At 31.9% G+C, this 25,673-nt stretch overlaps 1 protein-coding gene across 3 annotated transcripts; it reads right to left on the bottom strand.

Annotated features, from left to right (window-relative positions):
• On the bottom strand, positions 1–24,562 carry LOC143076122 (uncharacterized). 3 transcript variants are annotated; one of them, XM_076251776.1, is made up of 5 exons: positions 24,476–24,562; positions 23,165–23,375; positions 19,960–20,332; positions 5,011–5,023; positions 1–3,199 (listed from the first exon to the last, which is right to left on the bottom strand). In XM_076251776.1, the coding sequence occupies exon 5, from the start codon at positions 3,113–3,115 to the stop codon at positions 2,501–2,503; it is 615 nt and encodes a 204-aa protein (XP_076107891.1). In that variant the 5' UTR covers positions 3,116–3,199; positions 5,011–5,023; positions 19,960–20,332; positions 23,165–23,375; positions 24,476–24,562; the 3' UTR covers positions 1–2,500. The 3 variants fall into 3 exon arrangements, with proteins under 3 accessions (XP_076107891.1, XP_076107890.1, XP_076107892.1); XM_076251775.1 differs by lacking the exon at positions 5,011–5,023; XM_076251777.1 differs by lacking the exons at positions 5,011–5,023; positions 19,960–20,332; positions 23,165–23,375; positions 24,476–24,562 and adding an exon at positions 5,560–5,685.
• Positions 24,563–25,673: the final 1,111 nt, after the last annotated feature.

The raw sequence follows: 25,673 nt of genomic DNA, 5'->3' as shown, positions 1-25,673 counted from the left end.
TAAACATATACATTTATATAAAAAGACACTTTACTAAAATTCATTTTTAACACTACATTTAAACTGATCCCTGAGAAATACAAAACAGAAAAATAATCAAATAAAATACTGTAAACTTTCACCATATAAAAAATTGTTGTTGTTTTTATTTATCATATTAAGGAGGTAGACCTAGGTTAAGGGAAATAACTCTTAAAATCATCAGTACGTTTGTGTCAACCATTTTCAAAAATATATTCTAAGCTTCTAGGTTACATAGATTATTTTCAATCTGTTTCGTGTAAATGCTTAAAATATACATTGATGAACTTGACTTTTACAAACGTTAAACTGATTTAAAGAGTTATCTCCCTGAACCAAGGTCTACCCCCTTAAATCATATCAGATATGTTGTGATCTTCCTGGTTTAACTGTCATCAGAAAAGTTCAGAGTCAACAGAATGACAGTTTAATACATAGTGACCACAATCGCCATGCCAGTAAATAGTTTTGATTACTTTTAATCATACAAGATGTAAAAATTATTTTCCTGAATTGCCCATGTGACACATTTAATGCTGATTAGTATTATATTAATCATATAATAATTATATAAATTTATTCATTTTATAATGATTAATAATTTTTACATTGGTTGGCATTGAATATTGTGATTTTCCAATCAAATAAAAACTGACAATTTCACATGTTTTAAAAAAAAATCCTGTAACTTCACTTCTGCGAGGCAATAATGTTGCATCAATATGAAAGTAAAAATACAAAGATAAAAGATATCTTTCCTTGCAGTGTCTATTTTATATGCTTTAAAGGCAATGTAATAAAATGAATGACTAATCAAAGAATTAAAATAAACGAATATTCCAACTGAATATGTAAACAAATTGCACTCAAACAAACCATATAACAAGAAGTTATTGTACATTTTGCACTATTAATATGTCCTGTATATATAAAATTTTTGAAAATAATCTATAAGTGATTTGTTAGTAAAAATTTTATACAAATGATCTTCATGTCTCCTTATTTTTAATTCATACATCATAGTGTTAAATGTGATTTTTAAAGATAGGTCTATGTACTTGTTTTATAGTTAATGAATAAAATCAGTCAAAATGCATTTTTACCAATATGTTATAGCTTGATGTTGCAAAAAGAAAAAAAATGACACTAGCAGTAACATATGCCATTTCAGTAGTTCAATAGTTCAGTTAATAAACAATTTGTCCAGAAATATAATATTGTCAGAACATGGCCTCATAAGATCATGGATGGAAATAACTACATGTATGTTTAATAGTGAGCAGGATATGTTCAGTTCTTTATAATAGTTGCTTTAAAAAAAACAATTTTATCTAGCAATAATTATTTTCAATTCACTTAGGAATGTTTCAAATATTCATGAATCATGCATATGATATATACCATCTAGAACTGTTTTAATACCAAAACTGGAATCTACGCTTACTTTTTTTCAACATTTCAGTATAATTTACATTACATGTACATGTATGTTTCATTATGATTTGTCATTTTGATTTGCCAACAGCAATCTCTTGTAATTCTGAAACTAACCTTCATTTCAAAATGAAATGTATTTATTATGACACAAGCTCCCTTGATAAAGTGTACTGGTAAAGAAAGAAAAACTTGATAGAAATCCTGTTTTCATGATCCTTAAATAAAATAGTAAAAAAAAAAAAAGTATTGAATACTTCTTATAGTAATTTTATTGGGTTGTAATTTAACTTGTAAAAGTGGTGACTATGTGCACATTTTTAGAATGAAGCAATCCACGCTTCATACAAAATGTGCTTCGGTCAAGGCTTTTTCACCCCAATAAATTTACCAAAAGAAGCATTCAATTCTTAGATATATATACAAAATAAAATCATTTAAAAACAGAAGAATGTGATATAATTAACTAAATTGTACTGAATATACATGTCCTGTATAATATATATCAACACTTTTACATGTTCTTGTTAAAAGTCCACCACAAAATCGCATATACATTTGTAAAAACATACAAGTAGCTTTAAAAATGCTTTTTGTTAAGATTTCTCAATATCACAGTCATAATTAAATACATTGTAGTAATTGTACATCTATTGTGTTTTAAAGTGTTTATCAAACTTAAGTGTTATTTTCAGAATGAAAAGAATCTCAACAATCAATTAAATTGATTGTTGAGATTCTTTCCATATAATATAATACTGATAAAAATTTTCTTGTTGAAAAAGTAAAAACAGAGAATATATAAAAAAAAAAAATGATAAACATATTTTGATGAACACATAATTAAGTAAATGACTAGATGAATTTCTTGATTGTAAAAAATACTTCTTTTCATCTTTAATTTTGAAGTATTTGAAAAATTCTGCCTATAAAACAAATATATATGTATAAAACTATGATATATTTCTTTTAATTTTCTTTAAAAAAAGTCATTTGAACTATTATTACACTTCCTTCTATATATTCTACTTAAATCAAAGTTGCATCAAAGCTTAACAATTTCTTTCACTTTTTCTGTATCACAAGAGTTATCTTTCCTGATAAACCAATGTCCCCAAGCTTTTGCTCTTGAAATTTTGTTCTGGTTACCATTCACCCAGTTATTGTTGACTACATAAGGATCTGATGCTGTCCTTGTTTTATTGGGAAATGAATACCATTTACCATCTGAAAATTCTGTAAGTGGCAAAGTTTTACATTTCAAACCATCCACTCTTCGTTTGACTAAATCTGATAGATATATTTGGTCATTTTCACCTTCAGAAATACCTCTTCCAGGTGGTAAATTCCTTATCCTCTGTTCTAATTTTGTTAGTTTATTATTCAGTTCATTCCACAGATATTTTGTTGCACGAGTAGGAAACATGTATATAAAACCGCCTGCCACTATACCAGGTCTATTAGAAACAGGGTTTACCAAAATGTCAAAACCTGTGTTGCTCGCTAATATTGGGACAGGATTTTTTATCCACAAACAATCAACTTCAAACAAGAATATCTCTATATTATTCTGCAACATTTTCAACAATATTTGTGTTCGTCTGATCATAAGTCTTACATAGCCAGCATGGCTATAGGTTTGATCTCCTTTTGATGACATCCCTGAAATAGCGACCACTTTGACGTCTGGCCATAATGTATTCAGATGGTCTTTGGACTCACTATCAGTTGTAATTAATAAAACCTGAAATACATTTAAGAAGTTAAAAAAGATCACCAAAATAAAAAGTTGACAGTTGATTTTTTATGCATTAGTTTATGAATATACAAGACAAATTTACTCTTCCTCACATTACATGTCAATAAAATTATGAAAGATATATGTAACGGTTCAATAAAGATTAAAAAATAAATCTAACATAGATAGAAAATGTGCTAACTAAATAAAACCTTTATACATATATTCAATATTCTGGATACTGTATATATTTATGTCCAGAGTTTTAAATTCAAATATGTTATTTTCTGTCAAACTTATAGTCAGAATCAAAAATAATCCACCACATAAATAAAACAAATTAAGGATCAATCAACCTAAAAATCATGCATGTGAATAGGGAAATTATTTTCTATATCATGTTCAGAATGCAAAATTACCTACAAATTCATATTATTGACATTTGTAAAAGAGATCTAAAGATTATATGGAATGCATTTTGAAATTTCATAGAAGGGAGACAATCGACCACTTTCAAGTTCATCCGTCACTGGAAAAAACTCGTCAATTATGCACGCCTTTATGACGTCATTTACCAGATAGAGGGGATCGCCTATATCCCTGCACTATTAGCGTTCATCAAGCCTCTAAGTGATCGTCATTGTGCAGGATAAACTAGAAATAAAGTTTGCTTTGTAAGTACTTAAGCACAACCCCCTTATGACAGCAGTGCTGATTGTTAATTATGAGAATTTAATTTGCCGATTAATTCGTGTAATAATTTTAGCACTATATAGTTTTCAAACCACTCGCTCAACATTGGAACAGAAGTGACAATGCCCGCAAACGCACGAATGATGTTCACTAAAACCAGAGTTTTTGACGGAATTGCATCAAACTCGAAAGTTGTCTATTCCATAATAAGTAATGCATTTCTTTCATGTCTTTGCATCAATTTTCATTGATAGTTTGAAAAAAAAAACAATTATATAATTCACCATATGCACCCAGCAAAGTAGACAAATTTCAAAATGAAAAAATCATTGAGCTTTCTTCATGTGAATCACTCATCTTGAAAATTGCATGATTGTTATAAAGATTGATACTTGAAAAGAACACTACAAAATTTAAAAAAAATATCACCCTCGCAAAATTGGGTATTGCAAAAGAAATTCTAGTAATCTAGACCTAAAACAAGTCTCATGGAACTAAATGGATACAAACATTTAATTTGTTAAAATGTAATCTACTGAGTCAAAATTCATCATTGCAAAGTGTAAACAAATAAAACTTTAAATGAAACATGTAAACAGCCAAAGCATTATGAGATAATAAGATTAAGAATATCAAGTAATAACAAATGTTCATAAACTACACAGTCAGCCTTTAATACATTGCTATAATTCATATCAGTTGCTCCTAAGACTAGAGACTTCAAGTTCTTGCTTTGCAGTTAAAATAACTAGAAGGTACATTAATATAAAGTAAAGCTGATACATGTATATTTAAACCAGGATTTGTATGGTAAGAGAGTCTTACAATACAAATCCTTGATTTAATCTACATACAGTGTTTATATAACCTGTGTTATCTGACACACTAGGGGACCAGACAAAAATGTCAGATTAAGCAGGGTGTCAGAATACTCAGGTGTTGGATGAGGCAGGTTACACTGTATATATAAGTTCTATGAAAGCAAAAATGTGTATCTTGAAATGTATTAATGAAAACATTGAAGCAGAAAAACATAAATGTTCATACATGTACTGTATGCAACTAAAACAATGAAAAATTAGGTAAAAATTTAAATCCCAATAAAACTAGTGCGAAGTACTTACTCAGATGGAAAAGCTTCAAATGGAAACATTTTTTTTTCAGAGTAGTTTTATTTGCAAGTACAAAATGTACTATGTACAAGTCCATAGAGACAATTCACTCACAATACATCATAATTTTGTTATCAATAAGTCATCCTAGAGCTTATAATTAAATAGTTGTAAATCTCTACATAGAATTTATAATATAAGAAAGACCAAATAGAGGTGATGAGAAACAAAAATGATAATGATTTTAGACATACATGTAATGAATCGTTCTTTAATCATTTAATATCAATATGAAACCAAACCAATGAAAGATTATTTCACCTTTTGTTCATGTCAGGGCCTTTTGTAGTTCACCTTACAGTTTGAGTTTTGCTCTAATTTAAAGCCGTGACAAGTCCTGTAGTCTGTTGGACTATGGTTGATATGTGTATCATTGGCAGTCATATTGTAATGACTTGGCCAAGCGAAATTCCTTGGAAAACATGTGTATTTTCATTCAAGCACCTGTTATCGGCTAGGATTCAATTTTTGGCTATTTTAAAGTTTGACACCGGTTCTCACCTTTTTAATTCAATTCATTATGTTTTCAGTGTTCTATGTAATCCGTTTTCCAAGTGTAAAACCATTTTTATTGTTGTATAAACGAGATAACTTTTGCAGTAAACTTTCACTTTCACTTCAGTCGCCATTTCCGGCACAATGATTTTTGTGTATTGATTATGCAAATGAGGTGATCTGTGTGTAACCTCAGTGAACTTTATGTACCACTAGCGTAAAACAGTGTATGAATACTATAGCGGCTGTAGATTGATTATTCCAGGATTATTGTATTAAAACGATATTGTTTGTGATTGTAAATGATACTAAGATGATTTTTCTGTTCCGTAAACATGTTGTTTACGTTTTTATGTACTTAATTCTAGCAATCGGGGATTATTTTCGTTCTTGTCAGGCCCGTTCACAGTTCCCCGTTCGTTTCCCCGTTAAGAACCGTTCGTTACCCCGATAGCTTCGTCGGGTATATAAAACTTGCACCTGTTTGTCAGGGGCTCTTCCTACTTTGTCAGACCTACGGATATGTTGCCAGATTTTCGGTCAGTTGATAGCTGAAGTTTATCATATTTCTATCATGATTTTCATGTAGTTTAAGCAGTTTTACTGCAGTTTAGAACATTTTGGACGTTTTCTGTTCATTACACGTCTTTGTATTCTAAGACTTAGATCAGAATCAAAAATGGATTTAATATAATTGTACACGTACATGTACATATAAATAGCTGGTCTATTTATTCAGGCTAGATTTTATTTGCTAACCTGTTTCTTTAAGGTAAAAGGATTAAAGTTACATGCCTTCCCCATTCCCACTCCCATTGTGTTAAGGACATTTTGTTAAGTATCCTGTTTGCTGAGTTTTCCAGCATTCAGAGAGAATATTTGTAAATCTTGAATATTTGTTAGGTTAGGAATTGTAAGAAGCTAGAATAATTAGATTTCTCTTAAATAATCTCAATCTTAGCGATTGAAGTTGTCTTCCTGTGCTTTCTCCAGGAGGCTGAAGTCATAGTATTAAATATAACAAGTTAAGGTTATTTGTAATATATAATTTATTAGAAGATAGCATAGATATAATATATGTTAATGTTATAGCATATTTAATAGTTTATTGAACACTGTAGCAAATAATTTAGATAGAAACTGTGTAATATTGTTTACTGAACAATCTGTGAATTTACTGATAAAACATCTTTATGCTCACATTTATCTTACTTTTCCTTGCTGAAAACACATAATACGCCATTGTTGTCCAACTGGTCTCTGGTTGTTGTCCTTAGACTGTCTCATGAGAGAATAGATCTTCTTGTTAGACTGAGACAAGAGACTATTCGATTGTCAGATAGATACATTTTGTAATATTCATTTGTGGAATAGTCTGATGGTACTGTCCTGGAAGTTTCCACTTCTTGAGTGTTAGTTTATATGCGATTCCAGGTTATAGAGGTGCAGCCTCTATTTTACAGTGTAATGCTGTTCTATAAACTACACGATAGAAAGTGCGTTTAGATACACAGACTATTACGTATTTGAATATTCTTTACCCCTATTGTTCTCGCTATTTGAGTTTCTTGTTAAATATAAAGTAAAGTTAATGTGTCAGAAGTATTTTAACCCTGTTGGTCTAGTAATATAAAGTACACCCGCGTTTAAACCATTCTCTGTTTTGTTTTAGACTAGTTATTCTAGTCTATTGAGGTTCCCTGTGTACCTGTAAACACAGGTGGTGGCAGCAAAGTAAAAGACACCCGTTTGGCCAGTTATTACATTGGTGGCAGCGGTGGGATACTCAACAGTTACCCGAGTATCCAGTGATACGAACCCATACCTAGAAATAGTAATACGAATAAACAGAAATGGTGAAAACAAGATCAACCAGAGACCACAGTGGTGAAGACACGTATGATACCGAGATCACAACTGAATATAGTGAAGAATTTGAGTCCTCTGATGAATATGATGAGGCAGAAGCCACAGTTATAAAAAGACCCAATAAGAGCCAGAGTGTACCTGCACTTAGTACTAGTACCAGAATGAAAAAGAGAGTTTCCAGGAATTTAAGGTCCCCATCAACTGTTCACAGAGGAACAATGCCACCCTCTCCTACCTTGCATGGTGCACCTGATAGTCCAGACAAGGCTATACAGAACAACAATATGGGGCTTCTTGAAGGCATTACAACCGTCATGAGAAGTATGATGTCGGAAGTCGTACAGGTCATGAGAAACATGACTGAAACTATTATATCCAGTATACATAGTCCCCTTGACCCCCCTGTAAAGACACTGATGAGGAAGAGCCACAGAGGCAGGTCCTCTTTCCCATCAGCTATAAAGTCCCCAGGAAGAAGTAATCGAAACCGCCATATTAGCTCATCTAGTAGTAGTTCTAGCGACAGTGATTCCGAGTTCAGCGGTGATGAAGATAGGAGTCCGAGGGTCTCCAAAAGTAAACAACAGAATAGTAATAGACTACCCATTTTTACAGGAAAAGAAAAGTGGAAAGTTTGGTTTAACAGGTTTGAAGCTGTTGCCCACCTGTTCAGCTGGTCCAAGAAAGAAAAGTTGGCCGAATTATTACCTAGATTGCAGGGGACAGCCGGTGACTTTGTCTATGACCAGTTGTCTAGCAAAGTTACCCAATCTTACAGAAGACTAGTTAAAGAATTAGAAAATAGATTTGGAGAGATAGATACAACCAAAATTTATATTTCTAGGTTCTATGGTAGACGGCAGCATAATGATGAGTCAGTACAGAATTTTGCTGCAGAATTGAAAATGCTTTACGACAAAGGTTACCCCCACAGAGACAAAAGGACCAGACAAGAAGACTTACTAAGGACTTTCCTTTTAGGGCTTCTAGATGAGAGTGCCAGGATACATGTGGAACTGAATAAAGAGCCCAGCTCCATAGAAGAAGCCGTGTATTTTACTGTACACTACCAAGAAACTTGTCGCTACCCTAACGAAGACTTTAATTTCTCCAAAGGTTTCAACCAGGTTAACCGAAAGCCCATTCGTCAGATCCAGCAGCAAGATTTTGTACAGAGGCAATTTGATTCCAGGCCTCTGAAAGACAAGAGATGTTATAATTGTGATCAAGTTGGTCATTTTGCCAGGCAATGTCCCCTGCCCAGGAGATTTAGGGATGCCCCTAACCAAAATGGAAACGACAGACCAGTGTCTTTTAACCAGAATTTACCTGCTCCTTTCCAGCCAAGGCCAAGAAATAATAATTTTGGACCTGATACCCGTTTGAATCCGAATGCCCCTGATTTTGTGAATGATCCAGACCCTTTAAACTGAAGACGGTCAATTCTATGTGCCGAGAGGAGACCCATGATGAACATAAAAATGGCCAGAATATTTATTTAGTTGATGTTAATGAATCAAGTGAGATTTCTTTTGTTAATGAACATGATCATGATGAAGGACTCAAGAAACCCCAAATTAAAATGTTTGATGATCATAATGTATTGACGCATCAAGTTGAGAAATGTATGGCAGAGACCCAGCCTGAAATGGCCCATATTGAAGTATTGGACCATATCCCTAGTATTAAAGTTGAGAGATGTATGGCAGAGACCCAGCCTGAAATGGCCCATATTGAAGTATTGGACCATATCCCTAGTATTAAAGTTGAGAATTGTATGGCAGAGACCCAGCCTGAAATGGACCATATTGAAGTATTGGACCTTATCCGTAGTATTAAAGTTCAGAATTGTATGGCAGAGACCCAGCCTGAAATGGACCATATTGAAGTATTGGACCATACCCCTAATACCATATCCAATGATTTTTTGGAGGAGAAACAGTTTATTTTAGTGGAGTTAGGTCCACCAATAGAGTTAGAAAGTACAGCTGAGATTGTTGATACAGCTGAACCAAGTTTTGAGATCCAAGAGGAGATAATTTTGCCTCAAGTCCTTGAAGATATTGATATTCCTGAAATTTTTGAAGATTCTGAAATGCAGAGGTTATTCAGAACAGAAGAACCTAGAGATAAACCAGTTTTTAAGATTGAAAAGAAGTCCAGACAGAATGGAATTTATATAGATGGGATGATAAATAATGTAACCACTATTTTTACTGTGGATACTGGAGCGGCCAGAACCGTTATATCTGAAGAGTTATATCTAAGAATACCTGAAGAAGTCAGGCCACCTTTGGTGCAGTCGCACTCGCTTTTTGGAGCTGATGGAAACCCACTCAGGGAGTTGGGAACAGCTGATTTTGGAGTGAGACTTGGAAATTTTAGTTTTAATATGGAGCTAGTGGTAGCGCATATTGCGGACAGCGTTTTGCTAGGATTAGATATCCTTGTAATGGGCAAAAAGGGTCCTGCTGAAATAAGGTTGGCTGATCAAATTTTATATTGGAATGAACAGTATATTCCATTTAAATTTGCTGGTGAATTAAGTAGAGTTAGAAAGGTTGTAGCAGCTGACAGTACAGTTGTACCAGGATACAGTGAGCTTATCTTGTCAGCATATATAGAGAAAACAGATTTAGACGGTTGGTTGTCTCATCAAGAATTTTTGATAGAACCTTCTGCTGATTTTATGGAGAAGTCATCCCTAATAATTACTACCTGTTTAGTTGATCTTGCTGGTCGTGTGATGAGTAAAATTACACTGGTAAACCCTTTTATGAAGGAGGTGACCATACATCGAAACACGCTTATTGGTACTGCACGTTTAATGGAATTTGAAGTTATACATTTGGTGAATGTCAAAGATAACTCTAGGTATGAAACTTCCACAAACTTGAGTGTTCGATGGTTATCTTCACTAGATCAGCATAAAGATACCATGTCTGTTGCTAAGATTCCAGCATTTAGTGAATCAGTAACTAGGGCAAGGCCTGAGCCTGAACCTCCTCCATTGCAGATTAGCCTTTTAGTTCTGCTGGCAGCTTTAACATGTTTAACATGACATCATATTTCTACACTTAATATCCTATTTACGTCCATTCACCTCTGAAATTGTCAGTATCTTCTATTTACTACTAGATTTTATCCTGCAACCTTTATCTGATGATGAGAACTTGTTTTAATACTCCGATTACTTGGAATTAGTCAGATACTATCTCCACATGTAAACATCCAGCTGACCCATTTTTCCAGTGGATACCTATAGACGTCCCTGTTCCCCTCTGAAGAAGAATATCGTCCCCAGGAGAACTGTATCCTTGTCCAGGAAAGAGAAGTCCAGCGTACGAAGACCCCTACAGAAGAAGACCTGAAGATAGATTATATTTATTTAATTGTATTGATTGTTATTTATATATTTAGGTATTTTAAATTTCAATTACTTAAGTAATTGTTTTGGTACTGTTACTGAGATTGTCCAGTATTAATAGTTGCCATTTTTAGTGCTAGCAAAAATCTAACACTAATTAGCTTGTATTTTAAATATTTAGACATTGGTGTATTTAGTCTGTAAGTGACAGATAGTGTTGCTTGTTATTAGCAATATGTTTATTGCTAATAGTTATGTTTCAAGTTTTTATGAGGTATAAGGAATCCATGACCTTATACCTCAAATCCAGTATGGTAGTCAGTAAATTTATGTTTGTTGGTTAATTTTTGAAATGTTTTGTAGGATTAGACATTCTGAAAATGAAAAAAAATCCTCAGATGGGTAGATTTTTGAATTAATATTGATATTGTTAGATGAATGTTGATAGCCACATTAATGTGTTGCTATATTTTTACAAGTTGTATCTTGTAATTTTTATTGTAATTTGCCGAATTACTCTTCTAGAGATTAAATGAAATGTATCTGTGTGTAAGTGCTGTTGCTTACAAGTAACTTGTCTATTGTTAAATAATTCTAGTCAAGGTTGAAGTTTTAAAGTTTAAAGTTTGTTATTGTTGAAATTATATTTTTATTATAATATGAGCATAATAATTCACGATAGTTTTGTGTTTTCGTGAGGACACTGAAAACTAAAGTGGGGAGCCAATGTAATGACTTGGCCAAGCGAAATTCCTTGGAAAACATGTGTATTTTCATTCAAGCACCTGTTATCGGCTAGGATTCAATTTTTGGCTATTTTAAAGTTTGACACCGGTTCTCACCTTTTTAATTCAATTCATTATGTTTTCAGTGTTCTATGTAATCCGTTTTCCAAGTGTAAAACCATTTTTATTGTTGTATAAACGAGATAACTTTTGCAGTAAACTTTCACTTTCACTTCAGTCGCCATTTCCGGCACAATGATTTTTGTGTATTGATTATGCAAATGAGGTGATCTGTGTGTAACCTCAGTGAACTTTATGTACCACTAGCGTAAAACAGTGTATGAATACTATAGCGGCTGTAGATTGATTATTCCAGGATTATTGTATTAAAACGATATTGTTTGTGATTGTAAATGATACTAAGATGATTTTTCTGTTCCGTAAACATGTTGTTTACGTTTTTATGTACTTAATTCTAGCAATCGGGGATTATTTTCGTTCTTGTCAGGCCCGTTCACAGTTCCCCGTTCGTTTCCCCGTTAAGAACCGTTCGTTACCCCGATAGCTTCGTCGGGTATATAAAACTTGCACCTGTTTGTCAGGGGCTCTTCCTACTTTGTCAGACCTACGGATATGTTGCCAGATTTTCGGTCAGTTGATAGCTGAAGTTTATCATATTTCTATCATGATTTTCATGTAGTTTAAGCAGTTTTACTGCAGTTTAGAACATTTTGGACGTTTTCTGTTCATTATAAGTCTTTGTATTCTAAGACTTAGATCAGAATCAAAAATGGATTTAATATAATTGTACACGTACATGTACATATAAATAGCTGGTCTATTTATTCAGGCTAGATTTTATTTGCTAACCTGTTTCTTTAAGGTAAAAGGATTAAAGTTACATGCCTTCCCCATTCCCACTCCCATTGTGTTAAGGACATTTTGTTAAGTATCCTGTTTGCTGAGTTTTCCAGCATTCAGAGAGAATATTTGTAAATCTTGAATATTTGTTAGGTTAGGAATTGTAAGAAGCTAGAATAATTAGATTTCTCTTAAATAATCTCAATCTTAGCGATTGAAGTTGTCTTCCTGTGCTTTCTCCAGGAGGCTGAAGTCATAGTATTAAATATAACAAGTTAAGGTTATTTGTAATATATAATTTATTAGAAGATAGCATAGATATAATATATGTTAATGTTATAGCATATTTAATAGTTTATTGAACACTGTAGCAAATAATTTAGATAGAAACTGTGTAATATTGTTTACTGAACAATCTGTGAATTTACTGATAAAACATCTTTATGCTCACATTTATCTTACTTTTCCTTGCTGAAAACACATAATACACCATTGTTGTCCAACTGGTCTCTGGTTGTTGTCCTTAGACTGTCTCATGAGAGAATAGATCTTCTTGTTAGACTGAGACAAGAGACTATTCGATTGTCAGATAGATACATTTTGTAATATTCATTTGTGGAATAGTCTGATGGTACTGTCCTGGAAGTTTCCACTTCTTGAGTGTTAGTTTATATGCGATTCCAGGTTATAGAGGTGCAGCCTCTATTTTACAGTGTAATGCTGTTCTATAAACTACACGATAGAAAGTGCGTTTAGATACACAGACTATTACGTATTTGAATATTCTTTACCCCTATTGTTCTCGCTATTTGAGTTTCTTGTTAAATATAAAGTAAAGTTAATGTGTCAGAAGTATTTTAACCCTGTTGGTCTAGTAATATAAAGTACACCCGCGTTTAAACCATTCTCTGTTTTGTTTTAGACTAGTTATTCTAGTCTATTGAGGTTCCCTGTGTACCTGTAAACACAGGTGGTGGCAGCAAAGTAAAAGACACCCGTTTGGCCAGTTATTACAATATGACATCAACCAGTATTTTATGGTGAAATAAAATTGTGAATATATATTGAATTTGAATCTACAAACAACTGCAACAGTCCATTCTAAATATTCCATAAAATTCACAACTGATTTTTCAAAGAGTTTTCCAATGCATTCCTTAAAATGTAAAGCACATGTCATTGAATAATCAATTATAAAATACACAGCTTGCTTGTAACATACAGCTCATCTATAATCTGTTTATATTACAATATATGCAATATTAAAAAAAATTTTGTTGAAAGATTTCCATAGATTGCCCCTTTAGTCTAGATATGCTCTTTTAAACTATGAAAAACCAGATGCTCTGCAAGGCACAGCTTTATACGACTGCAGAGGTTGAACCCTGAAGGTTGGGGCAAGTATTGACACAACATTCAAGCTGGAGACAGCTCTGAATTTGGATTGTGATTAAATAGTTGACACAGCATAGGTTTCTGACACAGAATGAATGTGGTCTAATGAACTTAAAATTATTTTTTTTGCTTTTGAGCAATTCACTAGTATGCTGTTGAATATTAATCCTCTCAAAAAAAAATATTTGATGAAATTTTCCTTTTAATTTCTAAAATCTGAAATAAGACAAATTGAAACCCCCCCCCCCCTCCCCCATTTTTTTTCACCTCCCCCTTTTCCCTTATTCCAAAAATGATCTCAATTCAAGTTTCTAATGGATTTTGCAACAATAACTACTCATTTAAATACATCATAAAATATTAAAATATAAAATGTCATAAAGTCACATGGTTAAAATTAATATATATTGATAGTAACTTCTAAAAAAATAAATGGAGAATGTGTTCAAAGGGACACAGATGATGCCCCCGCTTGCATATAACGTTATAAAGGGACATAACTCAAGAACTGTAAAAGTGAAGCTGGCAAAAATTGAACTTAAACTGAGTTTAGAGGTAATAAGCAATATATATGTTACAGGGAATTTGTAAAATCAGGGATTTTGTAAAATCACTGGACTAATCAGTGGTTGTGTAAAATCACTAACAGTTTCAGTGGTTTTGTAAAATCCCTGAAATTGTTAGGGATTTTACAAAATCACTGAAAAACAAAATCACTGAAAATAGAGCTAGGGATTTTGTAAAATCCCTGATTACAATAGAGTATAACATGCTATTAGAAATGTGTTTTTCTTAATATAAAGATAAACCAAATGAATGATCACTAATGATTTAGAAACATATTTGTTTTTAAAATAAACACTATGACCTAGAACTTGTGTATAATGATAATGACTAAAAGGCATATAAATGGGTATTTAGACCACTCTGAATTTGCTTATTTTTGCAAGACAAGTTTGGGTGACATCCCTACCACTATAAGCTATTGATAGGTGAATTTTCTTAACTATGCTGTACATGTCTTCAAGACATACAATGTACACCGTGTATCATCGTACAGCGGATATAGGTACTAATCAAGTGGTCGTGAGCAATTTTGATCTTACACGGTAACAAAAATATTTGTTTTGTTCACATAATATCAATGTGTACTTCAATCTAAACATAATTGCTGTTTTATGACATGATTTGGTCGTAGGTTGATGATTAGAGATGTCTTATTATTTTCACAAAACAAGAGGGATTACATGTGTACTAAAACATTGTAAAAGCATGTGCAAATACTTGTCAAATAAGGTGGCCCTCGTCTCATCCCATATAATTCTATATCCATTGCAACTCTTTTTCTAATAAAAGGTCCATGTGTGTGTGTAATAAGTATAGCTGTTTCAATAATTGGCATTGAAATCTTTCATACAAATGTTATTTTTTGATATTTTATCCCTAAAGAAGCGTTGTGTACGGTGTTCAACTGACCACATAAATCCTTATGTACGGTGCATAGTTAAGTTGTTGTACACCGTACACAAAAACTTTATTTTCATACTCGTTTATTACCCAACCAGGTGCTCTGCAGGGCGCAGCTTTATACGACCGCAGAGGTCGAACCCTGAACAGTTTGGGCAAGTATGGACAAAACATTCAAGCGTGATACAGCTCTGAATTTGGATTGTGATCAAATTTTTGACATTACATGGTTTTTTTTACACAAAACAAATGTCAAGATTTTACAAATCAATTAAAGATTTCTTCTTCAAACTTATTTAAATCTAAAATTAAATAGTTGACACAGCATAGGTTTCTGACACAGAATGAATGTGGTCTAATGAACTTAAAAATTTTTTTTTTGCCTTTGAGCAATTCACTATGCTGTTGAATATTAATTCCCTTAAAAAAATGTTTGAAGAAATTTTCTTTTTATTTATGAAATCTGAAATGAGAAAAATTTAACCCCCCCCCCATTTTTTTTTTCACATCCCCGTTTCCCTTTTTCCAAAACTGATATCAATTCAAATTTCTAATGGAGTTTGCAACAATAACTACTCTTTTAAATACATCATAAAATATTAAAATGTAAAATAAAGTGCTTGTTATCACTGAATGGTAAAGATTGGTTGGAAGTAAAAGTGAATATACATTGTTTATTGTATAAAACAATAAAAAAAACTTCATCAGCAACATTTAATATTGGCAAATTTCCAATAAAGTTATTTACATAAAGTTATTGGCAAATAAAAATAGAAAATGACATCATAGTCATGTCTGGCAAATGTCCAACATACATTATCTAAAAACATTTTAGATAAGATAAGGAAAAAAAGCTTCATCAGCAACATTTTATATTGGCAAATTTCCAATAAAGTTATTTACATAAAGTTATTGGCAAATAAAAATAGAAAATGACATCATAGTCATGTCTGGCAAATGTCCAACATACATTATCTAAAAACATTTTAGATAAGATAAGGAAAAAAAGCTTCATCAGCAACATTTTATATTGGCAAATTTCCAATGAAGTTATTTACATAAAGTTATTGGCAAATAAAAATAGAAAATGACATCATATTCATGTCTGGCAAATTTCCAACATATATTATCAACTACTATTCTATACAAAGAAAGATAACTCCAATTGAAAATTAATTGCTATTGCACAATATTGTGCAATTAGATATTTCTTGCTATTGTGCAATACTGTGCAATTGAAAATTTCTTGCTATTGCACAATACTTGATATGGAATCCTGATTTGGACCAACTTGAAAACTGGGCCCATAATCAAAAATCAAAGTACATGTTTAGATAAAGCATATCAAATAAGCCCAAGAATTTAATTTATGTTAAAATCAAACTTAGTTTAATTTTGGACCCTTTGGACCTTAATCTAGACCAATTTGAAAACTGGACCAAAAATTAAGAATCTACATACACAGTTAGATTTGGCATATCAAAGAACCCATTTATTCAATTTTTGATGAAATCAAACAAAGTTTAATTTTGGACCCCCATTTGGACCAACTTGAAAACTAGGCCAATAATTAAAAATCTAAGTACATTTTTAAATTCAGCATATCAAAGAACCCCAAAGATTCAATTTTTGTTAAAATCAAACTAAGTTTAATTTTGGACCCTTTGGACCTTAATGTAGACCAATTTGAAAACAGGACCAAAAATTAAGAATATACATACATAGTTAGATTCGGCATATCAAAGAACCCCAATTATTCAATTTTTGATGAAATCACACGAAGTTCAATTTTAGACCCTTTGGGCCCCTTATTCCTAAACTGTTGGGACCAAAACTCCCAAAATCAAACCCAACCTTCCTTTTGTGGTCATAAACCTTGTGTTTAAATTTCATTGATTTCTATTTACTTATACTAAAGTAATTGTGCGAAAACCAAGAATAATGCTTATTTGGGCCCTTTTTTGGCCCTTAATTCCTGAACTGTTGAAACCAAAACTCCCAAAACCAATCCCAACCATCCTTTTGTGGTCATAAACCTTGTGTCAAAATTTCATAGATTTCTATTCACTTACATGTAAACTTAAGTTATAGTGCGAAAACCAAGAAAATGCTTATTTGGGCCCTTTTTGGCCCCTAATTCCTAAAATATTGGGACAAAAACTCCCAAAATCAATCCCAACCTTCCATTTGTGGTCATAAACCTTGTGTTAAAATTTCATTGATTTCTATTAACTTTTACTAAAGTTAGAGTGCGAAAACTAAAAGTATTCGGACGACGACGACGACGCCAACGGGATAGCAATATACGACCAAAAAATTAAAATTTTTGCGGTCGTATAAAAAGTGTTAAAGAATGAGTTATCACAGGTAGGTTTGTGATTGGTAACTATTACTTTTGCCCTGTATTAGGTTTCTTTCAGATAAAACATGTAAATGTCTCAACAACTGTATCGAAATTGAAAGTTGGTGTTGACATTCACAACTATTTGCGCATGTACAAGTTAATTGTTCTTATTAGAACATCAAAGTTGTTTTATGAATAGGAAAAAATCGATGCGAAAATTATTTGGGAGCAGGAATTTCAAATATTGAGAAATATACATTGAATATTGATAAAGCTAAACAAAGATTGTTGTTACAGTGTAAGGTCAAAATCGATCGTGTCCCCTCGGTTAGTACCTATATCCGGTGTACTGATGATACACGGTGATGTACATAATATTTTTAAAACATCTTCATCTGATGAATATCTTTTTTTAACAATTTTTTCAAATCTTCACATTGAAGAACTTCATACCTTCATTTATCAACAAAATATTTACTTTATTTGGATTAAAAGACTAAGAGTTGAGAAATTTTAGAAACTTATTCAAAGTTATACCACTTTGTGATAGAATACATGTGTCTTATAAATGACCAAAGCAGGTAAAACTTTGTTTATTTTTGCTTGGTTAGATTAACCTATTCATAAACATGCAAGTACAAAACAAAGTATTATTACCAATATTTTCTGTTGTCTTTTTTTTATTATTATTTTGTGAATATAAATGTTATTTTGTAGGCAGCAAATTAATAATACAACATTTATTTGCTTTTTATATATCAATTTTCATGCAGCAATAGGATGCTCTTGATCTGATATGCATGTAATATTTGCCACTGGACCACATTCCCTAACCCACTCAATTTCTTATACCTTACATATGTGTTTTTCTTCTCTAATGACAGCAATCAACCTACTGTTCAGTTTTTATATTTGATTTAAAAAAAATGATATAATTGGTTTTATTTTCTACAGTAATTATACAGAAAAACTATAATAAACAGTAACTTTCTTTCAAACACGGTAGTGATAAGAGCTTGTTTTGTCTTCTTTCTGTGGCTCATTGACAAAATATTCCAAAATGCTCTTGATTTCAAGACATTTGTGCCTGAGCCATTGTTCTACAGTATGTGACTTGTTTTGTGCATGAAAACCGCTCACTTAATATTAAAATAAAGACTAGATTAACTTCAAACTTATGTCATATTGAAGTTGAACACTCAAGTGTTACTGTTGTAGTCTTTTTTCACAGAAATTCTTAAAAAAAATGAATGAATGTATTTTACAAATTCCCTGAATTTAATCAGTGAATCTGTGAAAAAGATCTTAATTATTCAGGGATTTTGTAAAATCACTAGTCAAAATCAGGGATTTTATAAAATCACTAATCAGTTCAGTGGTTTTACAAATTCCCTGAAATTTCAGTGATTTTACAAAATCACTGATTTCACAAATTTCCTGTAACATATACACATTTCATTAAATTGAGTTAAGACCAACTTTAGTTAAGAGAACAGAAACTAAAAAAATCTTCAATTTTTCCACTTGTAAAGGGGCATAACCCTAGAATGGCAATCAAAGTGCTTGTAATCACTGAATGGTAAAGATTGCTTTAATTTATCAGTTGGTAGTATAAAAGTGAATATTGCATTGTATATTGTATATAGCATTGAGTTAAGTTGATTCAAATACTTTTCTGGACAAGGAAAGATAACTCCAATTTTCAAAGTAGATTTCATAAAGCATTGGTTTTAGGTAATTCAACAACCATTCTGGACAAAGAAAGATAACTCCAATTTATTGTCTTGAAACTACAAAAATGCGTTTTTGGCCCCTTTTTTGCCCTTTTTTTCCTACATGTAGACTGTTTGCCCCATGACCCTTAAAATATATCCCAACCTTCTACTTATGGTATTAAACATTATAATTTCAGAACAATTGAAATACTTATACACAACTTATTGTCCTGACACTAGATAATGCTTGTTTTGGGCACCTTTGGGCCCCTAATTCCTAAACCTTAGGGACCATAACCCCCAAAATCAATCCCAAGCTTCCCTTTGTGGTTATAAACATTGTGTAAAAATTTTATAGATTTCTATTTACTTATACTAAAGTTATTATCTGGAAACCACACGTCTTCGGACCACGCTGACGACGCCGAAGATTGCAGTCGTATCAAACTAAATAGACATGATATTATATAACAGTTGACACACTTTTACTACAACCAATTCCATGCTGTGCTTCATAATAATTCAATCAAAATGGCGAATTTTTGTCAAGTTATCATTTCTATGATTACTAAGTCTACAAAGTCATCATAGATGTTTTAATAAATATTCCATTCAACATGTGTTTTTAATAAAGTGTGATAATATTATGTAAATAATGACTACCTGCTTATGAATATTCATGTCTTTAGTGTTACATAGCCAGCTGTAGGTAAAGGGGAGGTAAGCATTGTTGATCAGTGTAACTAACAGGGGCTTTTTGTGTTTCATACTTTTAACAACATCTAGTATTTTAGCTATGTCTTCTTTCTCTTCTGTGGGTTTATAAGAACCAGATGATTCTAATTTTGTATTCAGGTTTTCAGATTTTTTTGGCAAATAATAAGGTCTTGGTGGTAGCACGATATACTGTTTAGTCTTCAATACTGGATCATTCCAAAAGAGACACAGCAATAGAATAATAACAGTGGAGAATGACACCATCCACAGTGCAGTATGCTTGGAAAAGGTCATATTTGAACATCAGTGCATTACATCTCTGAAAAGTATAAAATAAAAATGATCAAACATGTAAAGAAATATAAACACATCAAAAAATGACTTACTTTAAACATTGTTAAAGAAAATTGAAATTATTTCATGTATTTAGCTAGATTTCAAAAGATTTGATCTGAAGTCAGGGGTGCTACTTAAACAAGTGATTTCATTATCACCTATTTCAGTGATTTTTTATATTCAGTTATCACCTATTTAAGTGATTTTGGTGTTTTCTTTGATCTTCAAATGCTAATTTCATTGATTTTCCATATTTTCACAAACTTTTCTATAATTTTCCTACATAAATCAATTATCCCTTTATCTTTTGATATCAATTTCACCAGTGCGCTTGGGCAGTAAGTTAGTGCGCTAAAGCTTATAAAAGTACCCTTGGGAATTGTTCTGTTATCAAATATTCATTAACTACTCTTACTATCAGACAAAGGTCAACAGTATTAGGTGACCTGATTGGTTTTCTTTAGAATTAGAATGATTTATTTTAAGGTTATGTCCTGATCTACAAATTATTCCAGTTTTTGCATATTCAAATAAATTGTAAACACTGGCAGGCTTATCAAGGAAATGACAATTTCTGCATGTACATAGTTGTTTTCTCAATGGAATTCTGGTCTTTTTACCAATAAAAAAATCAAGCTTGTGGGAAAAATATCCCAAAAATGTTATAAACACTTATTGAAGTGATTAAATTTTAACTTCTCAAATTACTTGTTTCAGTGATTTTGAAAAGTCTGTGCAAAAATTTTAAATATTTCACAGCCAAAATGACTCAAAGAAGTGATTTTGAAATCACTTGTTTAAGTACCACCCCTGACTACACAAATAACATTCAACATTATTACCAGTTTTGCAGCATTAGATGTGCATTTCAACAATTGATGTCTTGTACATTTGTAAGTGATGCATGACGTAAAATATTTGAAAATTCAAATAACTGTATTAATTTTAGTATTAAACATGTTAAAAAAAAAAAAAAAGAGCTGATTATACCAAATGAATACTACTGTATCTCAGAATATATGTACACTGTACATAAACTAAAAAAAAATGTTTGACCAATTGCTTCTCAAATGTCTGCATGTCAACATGGTTAATATATCATATATATTAGAGACAGTCAGATGTTAACTATATTTGAATATACATTGTACCCTGCTTTGTATTAAATCCTCACTCTTCGTTTTGATTTTCATTTGCTAAATATTTTATTTGCAAGTTGCAAGGCAACAGTCAGAATATCACACTGTCTCGATTTTTTTCATACTTGCTGTTCACCAACGATAACCAGTCTTTGCTCTTTTGGTAAACTACATTTTAAAATTTCAATTAATATTATATTTAACCAACTTATCCATTTATTCATTATTGGAGCATAATAAACAAGAATAAAAACAAGAATGTGTCCCCAGTACACGAATGCCCCACTTGCACTATCATTTTCCATGTTCAGTGGACCGTGAAATTGGGGTAAACCCTCTAATTTGGCATTAAAATTAAAAAGATCATATCATAGGGAACATGTATACTAAGTTTGAAGTCGATTGGACTTCAACTTCATCAATAAAGGGCTGCGCTTTAGCGCATGATACGCCCGTTGCTCTTTTAACTTGTCTTTTATGCTTTAAATGAATTTATATGATCAACTAGAAATAGTGTGAGCCCTGTCAAATCCCCCCCCCCCCCAAATAATAAATAAAAATGCACAAAAAAATTGGCACTATTAAGGCTACCTCAAATTTAACTAAGTTTGTTGTCTTTAATTTTTCATCCATACATAAAATTTTGTGAAAGTGTTATTATTGTCCCAAAATTGGAAAAATCCCCCCTTTTTTAAGCATAAAAATTCATAACACGGAAATGTAAAATCTGAAATTTATAAAAATTGAAAGGGAGCTTACATCAATAGATATAAACAATTCACCAAAGTTTCATGGACATTGGTGAAAGACTTTTTGAGTTATTGTCCGAAGTGTTAAAAATCACCCTTTTTTTTATGAATAAAGCCCCATAAATCCAAAACTTAAAATCTGAAATTTATAAAATTTGAAAGGGAGCTTACATCAATAGATATAAACAATTCACTAAAGTTTCATGGACATTGGTGAAAGCCTTTTTGAGTTATTGTCCGAAGTGTTAAAAATCCCCCTTTTTTATGAATAAAGCCCCATAAATCCAAAACTTAAAATCTGAAATTAAAAAAAAAACAAAAGGGAGCTTACATCAATAGATATAAACAATTCACCAAAGTTTCATGGACATTGGTGAAAGCCTTTTTGAGTTATTGTCCGAAATGTTGAAAATCCCCCCTTTTTTATGAATAAAGCCCCATAAATGCAAAACTTAAAATCTGAAATTAAAAAAAAACGAAAGGGAGCTTACGTCAATAGATATAAACAATTCACTTAAGTTTCATGGAAATTGGCGTAGGTGTTTTTGAGTTATTGTCCGAAGTGTGGACGACGGACGGACGGACGGACAGACGGACGGACGGACGGACAACGGTATACCATAATACGTCCCGTCCCGGGCGTATAAAAACTACCTTGACCAAAAACTTTAACCTGAAGCAGGACAGACGGGCGAACAAACGGACGGACGGACGCACAGACCAGAAAACATAATGCCCCTCTACTATCGTAGGTGGGGCATAAAAAGTATTAAAAACCATTTCAATATGCCTATGGTTAAATGTAGTACTTACATGTAGCAGAATAATATTGTTTACTTCTTTTGGTCTCTGGTGAGAAGTTGTCTCATTGCCAATCATACCACATCTTCATATATACATGTATATACAGGTACTGTATTAACTCACCCAGTTGATGCTACAATGTACTATATATCATCTGGCTCCTTGATTTTTGGGTAGAAGCTGACCACTCGGGGTAAACAGAGAACTGTCCATTTTTGTTTTTTCTTTTCTTTCATTTCAAGGTTGACCTACATGTACATTTTTTGTACATGTAAACACTGCCACTAGCAGTTTAGTCTTTCATATTCGCACAGTTCATTGGCATTGCCTTAGCCTACAATATGTACATACATGTACATGTACATGATGTATATGATAAAAAAAAGTAGCATAATGTTTTGTCAAAAATATAAATCATATACATTTGTTAATGTACAAAAATGTACAGGACAAATTCTATGTTTTTCATGTACATGTACAGGACAAATTCTATGTTTTTCATGTACATGTACATGCAAGTTGTAACATGGTTTGTCTAGCGTTATTTGTTATGTTTATACTTTTAGAACATCAACAATGATCAATTTTAAAAGCTCTGTAGATTTTGTATTGTACATACATGTACAATGTATGTTGTATGCTTTTTTACCAACTTCAAAAGTTTAAATACATTTTATCTGATTTTATTTTAATATATATATATATAATACATGTATATTAGAGTTAGGCCAAATAAAAATATATGTGTGGTTACAGTTACATGTACCCTGTATTATATACCTAAATGTAAATACATGTAGTCCAAAAAATTATGACTTCTTGAAAGACTACATTGTATTTTACTTTGTTGTTGTGACTCCATTGTCATGTTAGTAAGGCGTTAAAGCAAAAAAAAAAAGACTTCCAAGACTTTATAATAATTTGGACTTCCTCAATGTACATGTACCTATGGTCCTATCCTACTTTTAAGTCTTAATAAACTGATAACAGCCTACCCTAAAGACTTTTATGTCATTTTTTCATTTAGCGCTGTTATCATGGTTATAGTCAGATTGTCTATGAATGTTGCTCCCATCATTTTGCCCATACACCTTATGTTAAAAAAATCCCTATTTACTAGCCGCAGATTGCAACTCTCATCATGCTTATGCCTTATTATATTTTTTTGATTTGATATGATCTGAAATTGATCTGAAATGGGACTATTATATTTCTGTCGGACTGTCCCTATAATGCATATATTTCCTAATTTACATTTGCTTTTAAAATTTATTGATTTTGCTATTTCCTATTAATTAAAAAAAAAATTCTGGTGCAATATAAATAGACACTGCTTTCTGTCTCTACATTGCACCAAAAAAATGAAATTTATTTCTTTAAAAAATCTTAAAACAAATATGAATATCAACAGTTTTTTCCAAAATGTGTACCTACACAACTAAGCTTTTGTAGGGTCCAAAATAATCATCCAAAATCAGAACGAGCACAAACCCGGAAGTTTACATTGAATGTCTAAATGTCGGCTTGTATCGGATATGATACGATTTATTTCGGAAATGACACTACTTTTTACAATTAGTTCTAACCTAAATTAAGAATTTTGTATCTGGGCATACAATATGTCTCTGTTGATATTATAAATCAAATTTTAATTTATAGTCGACGTCCGCATCAAATAATGACATAAATGAAGGAATTGGCTACAACGTTAGAAACTTAAAAATATCTTTCGAATGTTCATCATCATGTTTATCATGATATTCAGGCTTATTTGGGCGTTTTTCAATAAAAGCGTTCCTTTCAGACCTAAAAAAATGGAAAATCAACTAGTCTAAAATTTATTTTCAAGAGTTATTTTGAATACCTCTATTGTAGACCTGTTTGTAAACAAAAAGTGCAATCTTAAATACTCTTTAAAATCAGTGATATTATTTTCATAATTTGTGTACTGTTCCGTACGGGACTTTTGTCCCCTACGAAACTGCTTCTAAACACACATATTTTTGCAATTTTAAATGTTTCCTATAGATATTCCAGTTTGTTTACTTTATATACTAGAAAAATCTCATTTTTTTCTGAATTGGAGAACCATTTTTTATCGATAAAGATTAGACAGCACTTCACATATGAAGGTACAACTCATGTTACGTAGTGGACATTTTGATGCGTTTCGTAGTTGACAAAACCGTTTCGTAGTGGACAAAAAGTTTCGTAGTTGACATCAACCCTATTCTATGTTAATAAAAACTGAATAAAACTTACATGAAACTAACCTTTGTTATTTGCTTTGCACGAATATAATTAAAAAAAGAGTAAAAAAGACTGCTTGGTAGTGGTAGTGTCCACTACGAAACGTTTTTCTCCCAAACTTGTTTCGTAGGGGACCGTTTCGTAGAGGACGTATTCACATGTTTTATTTTTTTCTCACAACCCCAATATTGCAATAGTAACAAGACTGACTGTATTCATCAAAGCGTTATTAAGCTGTACACTAATATTGTTTTCATAATTTTAAAACTGGTTACTGAAGAAGATTTGACCCGTTTCGTAGTGGACATTTACAAAAATACGGTATCACTCTGGTCCATTTGATGTGCTCAATTTTTTTTTACCAACAGTTTAATTGCCGTTA

The sequence above is a fragment of the Mytilus galloprovincialis genome, chromosome 5 (assembly GCF_965363235.1).
Source record: "Mytilus galloprovincialis chromosome 5, xbMytGall1.hap1.1, whole genome shotgun sequence".
In the NCBI taxonomy this organism is placed as follows: domain Eukaryota; kingdom Metazoa; phylum Mollusca; class Bivalvia; order Mytilida; family Mytilidae; genus Mytilus; species Mytilus galloprovincialis.
This window is presented reverse-complemented; position numbering and strand designations above follow the sequence as displayed.